The sequence below is a fragment of the Pristiophorus japonicus genome, chromosome 3 (genome assembly GCF_044704955.1).
Source record: "Pristiophorus japonicus isolate sPriJap1 chromosome 3, sPriJap1.hap1, whole genome shotgun sequence".
Lineage (NCBI taxonomy): Eukaryota > Metazoa > Chordata > Chondrichthyes > Pristiophoridae > Pristiophorus > Pristiophorus japonicus.
Genome location: NC_091979.1, coordinates 141,043,694 through 141,049,693, shown reverse-complemented (window position 1 = coordinate 141,049,693; position 6,000 = coordinate 141,043,694). Strand labels below are relative to the sequence as shown.

General features: G+C 38.9%; 1 protein-coding gene across 1 annotated transcript in view; it reads right to left on the bottom strand.

Moving 5' to 3' along the window:
- Nucleotides 1-359: 359 nt before the first annotated feature.
- wdr75 (WD repeat domain 75) overlaps nucleotides 360-6,000 on the bottom strand; it is an 83,982-nt gene continuing 78,341 nt past the window's right edge. Inside the window, exons 17-21 of the mRNA XM_070875844.1 lie at nucleotides 5,672-5,841; nucleotides 5,083-5,142; nucleotides 4,508-4,639; nucleotides 4,315-4,406; nucleotides 360-671 (exon numbers count right to left, since the gene is read on the bottom strand). Coding sequence (XP_070731945.1) covers nucleotides 443-671; nucleotides 4,315-4,406; nucleotides 4,508-4,639; nucleotides 5,083-5,142; nucleotides 5,672-5,841 — 683 coding nt within the window. The 3' untranslated portion in view covers nucleotides 360-442. The remainder of the gene's footprint in view (nucleotides 672-4,314; nucleotides 4,407-4,507; nucleotides 4,640-5,082; nucleotides 5,143-5,671; nucleotides 5,842-6,000) is intronic.

The following is a 6,000-nucleotide window of genomic DNA, read 5'->3' as shown; positions in this document are numbered from 1 at the left end:
TTTGTTAACCAAAGGTATTAAGGGATTATGGGGCAAAGATGGGTATATGGAGCTAGGTCACAAATCAGCTATGATTTCACTGAATGGCAGAACAGGCTCGAGGAGCCAAATGGTCTACTCCCGTTCCTATGTTCCTTGGCCAGAGGAACTTTTTCCAAGTGTCAATTGGTTAAGCCTTTATACAAGTTTATCTACTTGACTATGATATTTCCATTCCTATGGCGAATTAATTATGTATAATTGGTTCGGTTATATTTACTTCCACGTATATACATTATCTCAACTTAACCGACTACAGAACAATGTGCAAAAGGATTAAGTGTCCCCAAACGGTTCAATGACAAGGAAGACAAATAGCATATTTAAAAAAAAACTTTATAGATAACCATGACTAAATGTTTCTTCTAAAAATATTTAACATTTTATCTTGCAATTCTGCAGATCACCAGCTGTAATCAATCTCTCCAGTCCATACTGTAGATAGCCAGCTGTAATCAATCTTACGAAGTTTTTTCAGTTCTTTTTCCTCGGATTTGGTTAGCTTAGGTAATAATTCCTCTGATGAATATGCTTTCTTTGCCTCTTGCTCATCATCAATGGGATTCATCTCCATGTCAGATTCATCTTCCTCTTTCTCACACTCCATTTCCACCTCCTCTTGTTCTTTTGAGCTAATTTTAAAGATTGCAAAAACATATATCAAACTAGAGGAATAAATAACAGATCTTCCCCCCCACAATTGAATATTTAGGGTGGAAAAAATGGAACGCACGCTCTTCAACTGGAGGCAAATGTACCAGCAAAACATATTAAACAGATACAACAGTTTCAATGTATAACTGAGCAATCACCTTTAATATATTTTGTAAACTATGATTCTTTCATTGCGCAAAAAAAAATGGTAGTTGTCCAAATGGCAAACAAGTAACATCAAGGATGAAAAAAATGCCCATTTGGTCCACTGACGTGCTAGGGTATTTCTGGAACCTTAATTCTTCCATTGTAACATCCAACTACAGTTTGAACAATCTCAATGTTTTAGCCTCAGTTACCTCATTTGGCAGATTATTCCAAACGTTATCACTCCGAGTAAATAATTCTTCATAGTATCTGTTCTAAATTTACTTTTCACTAATGTGCATTTATGTCACCTTATCCTACTTTCTTGGTGTACTTTGAAGTAATAATTTGGCTTTACCTTATTTATCCCATTTAAAATTTATATCCTCACAATGGTTCCTCCTGAATTGCTATCTTTCAAAACAGAAAATCCTAAGATTCTCTAATCTTTATTCATATAGGTCATAGGTGAGGTCAGCATCTGGCATGAGTTCAATCAGTGGCATTGAAGGTGGCGATTAAATTAATTATTGCAGTTGTTAAAATTGAGATCTCCAAAAACTCAAGCTGTAGCTGGACTGCACAGCCTAGGCTGGAAGGACAGTCGGTCGATAGCATTTAAATTATCTACTTCTCCAATTTGCTCTCCTCCTTAAAACCCATCTCTTTGATTAAGCTTTTGATTACCCCATCTAACATCACCTTTAACCTAGCGTTCATTTTTGTCTGTGGACTTAGATGTTTTCTGTATTAAAAGGTGCTATATAAATGCTATTAACATACTCAGCATCAGAATAACGCATCAATTAAGAAGCAATTCAAGATCACAAATGTGTTCTTAAATATTAAATGATAAGCTGTAAACAAATAATCTCTCCAAACACTGCTGCTTTATTTGAAATGTTATGCTGTTGCTTTGATTTCAGTGTAATTTATCATAACGAAGATATTTGATGTCCCATTGTAAGTTGATCAGAGAGAAGTAGAGATCTTATTTGGGCATGGTGACCAAAATTTTAACAGTCCAGTGCACTGTAAAAATGTTCCGTACACAGGCTACAATCTCGCCAACTGTGGCGAGATCGGGACGGTTGGGGTAGGTGGCAAGTGGCGAAGCTGCCCCTCGCTCCAGCCCGCACTGCAAGTACAATTTTCCGTTGATGGGGCTTGTTTTTTTGTCATTTCGACAGTTGTGCTGTCAATGTTCTACAGCATTGAGGTGCTGCAAACACTGCATAAAGGTGCACGGTTGAACCCATGCTCTCCCAACACTCCCTCCATTTGCTTATGGAGGTTCTCACAGCACGCATGGAGGTTCTCTTCCCTTCCAATGGATGGAAGAGACCTCCCCAGGAGGGCACAAGCAGGGATGTCATCAGGAGGACCTGGCTGCAGTGGTGCAAACCTTTCAATGATCTCAGTAGATCACGAAACATTACTGCGAAGTCACTCCTGCTGTGCCACCCATCACTCTGTCTACCCTACCCTACTCCTGCACATCCTTACTTTCACCAACTTACCTTACGCCTCCACCCATCCCTCTCTATCTACATTATCACTTCCCCAACTCACTAGCCACCCTTCACACTCATCCTTATCCAATCATTCAAACCAACACACAAAGGTAGACACTTGGGTGCTTTAGCGAATGCTCATGTAAAGTTTCTGATAAAGTGTTGTCAAGCATTGAAATCTTTATTTTCACCATTTTGCCTTCTTGGACAGATTTGTGTGCACTTTTGAAAGTGCCTGAGTGAGTTCCAGTGAATGGTAAGACATTAATGCTCTCCACTCTCTCCCAAGGGTGTGGAGTATGAAAGGAATGGCTTGGGCATTGTAGGGATGCTTTATGGTGTTGATATAGGATGGTGCCAACCTGGCGTATCATGTGGCAGCCAGTGTGTACAGTGTTAAGTGAAGCAAATCTGGACATCGTGAGACCATCGCTGGCATTCCGGGCAGCAATGTGCACAGGTGATAATGCCGTGTGTTCTGTGCCGCATCAGTTGATTGCGGAGAAGTTTGGTGTGGATGTTGGTGCTGCTAGTGTGCTTGATGATGCAGGTATTGGGCATGTGAGTTTGAGATGACAGAAGCGATCCGTCAATGGTGAGAGGTTGCTCCAATAAGGTGACACTGGATTGAGAGCTTGCTCCAAACTTGCTAGCTGCATAAAGATCAATCTATCTTCTAAATGCAGTAAGCAACTGCTTCTAACCTTGGTAAGTGAAGAGCTATGAAAAGGGAGCTTTCATAGACAATTTGCAGCTGTCAGGTTAGTGATTCATTCAATGCTGACCCGATGTGATATCCGCGCTCTGGGAAACTCGTTTAAAAACCTAGTTAAAATGGTAAGTATATGGTAAAATCCTGCTCAACTACCTTTTAATTGTCTAAATTGGTTGGCCTGCCACTTAGTGTTAGGTCTGTGAACCGCAGCCAGATCCGACACTTTGAAAATTAAAAAAGGAGGTGGGTTCAGAGCAGGATCCCGTCCCGCTGTCAATCTCGGCCATTTTGACAAACCCACACTTGCAGGGCTGGTAAGATTTCGGCCATATAGTCTACCATTCTAGGTCTATATCCGAAGATTTTATTAGCTTCTTTAATTGCTTCACCATATTGCAGGGACAACAAAAGTGCTGTCAGATCTCTTTCTAATTCTCTTGAAAATTATGCAACAAATGAAAATGTATCAGAATTTTTTGACCTATGTAATACTTCACATTTATTAGTGTTAAATTTAATTTATCTGTCAAATGGATAACCAATCTGAATCCTTTTACAAATATTTTCCTACCTCCATTATCTCTTCTGTTCTCCCTATCTTATGTCATTGGCAACTTTGACAAGTTTGCAATTAGTTTCAGTCTACAGCTCTTTTTTTTATAATCAACCTATAAACAATAGTGAATAAACAAGCACAATTGATATTGTAAGTGGGTAAACGTGACCATGCATCTAAGATTTTAGGAGGAAGATTGCTGAAATTGTCTTTGGTTTAAAAAAGCTTTCGTTACACTTGATATTAATTTAATTTTTTTTTAAAAACAAGGATTGTCACTCAGCAACCAAACTTGACCTGTCTTATTTTAGTTCTGGTTTGCTTTATTTTCCTCAGTTCCTTCTCATTTAATTGCTTCTGCTCACATGACTCCAGTTCCTTTCCCTGCCCCTCACGCGTTTTCAGGCTGCCCAACAGCTGGCAAGTGCAGGGCTCATTTTGGCTTACTAGTACTGTGTGGAGTGAAGCATTATCAGTTTAACGCGTATTCAAAGTCTGAAGACAAATCTAACTCTAAAATGTGCAAACTGACTTGAGAGCTATCTGATGAGCTCTATTAATTTATAATTCTGCAAAAATAGAAAAAGAGGGCAGATATAACCTCAAAGGAGATACCCCTGCCTTGGTAAGTTCTTAATTGTATTTAGATGAAGTTGCATATTCCAAATCCACCAATCCACTTATCTTACCTTTTGCCCATCTTGGGTATCAGCAATGAGTTCACAAACATCAAACAGAGAAATGAAGCATTTGGCAGAACATGAGCTGGTGTATGAAGCATCTAGAGAAAAATAAATAATGTTTTTAAGAAAGTTTCTTGCCAAATCTGTAAAGTACAGTTAGGACTCTGCATTCTCAATTGCCCATCATGTAGGTGCTCACCTCGCTAATTGTAGCAGACCCTTCAGGCAGTGCAGTTTGTTCTGCTTCTGACCCAAAATCTTTTTGTCGTTGTCCATGTTTTCCCAGCAACATGTGGAATGGAGTCATGGGAATGTTTTCTTCCATCACCAGCTAGAAGCAAATTGAACTGTTATAAAGTTGCTGCTGAACAATAATTTTCCAGAAACCATACTCTTACCAGAAACAAAATATATCCTAACAAAACATGAACCACATTTCTATCATTCTAATGGAGATAGCAATAACAAACAAAACTTAGTACAGGTCAAACAACTGTACATTATTAAATTTCTTGACTTATACAATTCAGAATTATTTCAGTTGATCTTTTAAATACAATTTTTATATAGGTAAAGTAATATCAATTTTATAAATTAGCAAATTACATGTGTGTTTGGAAGGGGAAAAGCTTGCAAAACACTCGTCACAAGATGCTATTATCTTTCTAGTCAAACACCAGTTAACAAGATCTTAAATCACACAACCTCAAATTTGCAACTGATATAAATGTATGATTAATACAAAAGAAAACATTACTTCCTCTGGCCACATACCTGCTTGCTGGATGACATCAACTTTTCTTCCACTGATTTTGTACTGAATGTCATCAAGTTCTGCAAGGGAAAAAAATGCTTAACACCATTAGTAAATACTTGATAAGTTACTACATCTGGTTACTTCACTAGTTTGTAATTCCACTATTTACTACTAGTGTAATTCCACGAGTGTCAGCCAGTGGCTAGCACACTCGCCCGAGTCAGAAGGTTGTGGGTTCAAGTCCCAATCCAGGAACTTGAGCACATAAATCTAAGCTGACACTCCAGTGCAGTGTTGAAGGAGTGCTGCACTATCGGAGGTGCTGTCTTTCGGATGAGACATTAAACTGAGACTCCTTCTGCCCCCTCAGCTGGACGTAAAAGATTCCATGACACTATTTTGAAGAGGAGCAGGGGAGTTATCCCCAGTGTCTTGCCAATATTTATCCCTCAATAAACATCATTGAAACAGATCATTTGTTTGTGTAGTCACTATTGTAATGTGTGCACATTGGCTGCTGCGCTTCCCACATTACAATAGTGACTTCCGGTGGTCATGAAAGGCACTATATAAATGTAGGTCTTTCTTGCTTTAAATTTGCTTTACCTGTGATTGTGTGAGGAAGTAGAGTTGAGATCTGGCTAGCCACTGCTTGCTGTCAGAATTGCAGTCCTCAGGCAATTCTCTGGGAACAAAGAGAGCCCACCGGACTTGATCATAACACACATTCTTCTGCATGTACAAGGGCCGTGGCTCATTAGGCTTAAAAACAAACACTAGAGCAAAAAATTAAAATCCAGACATTAATGAAAAACATCGGAAGGACTAAGAAAAATTCTGAAAAGACAAGGAAAAAGTATGGAATATGAAAAGTGGACAATTAAAAAAAGTAGCAGATAAATTCCACCTCTGTGCTTGGCAGCCCACAATTTTCT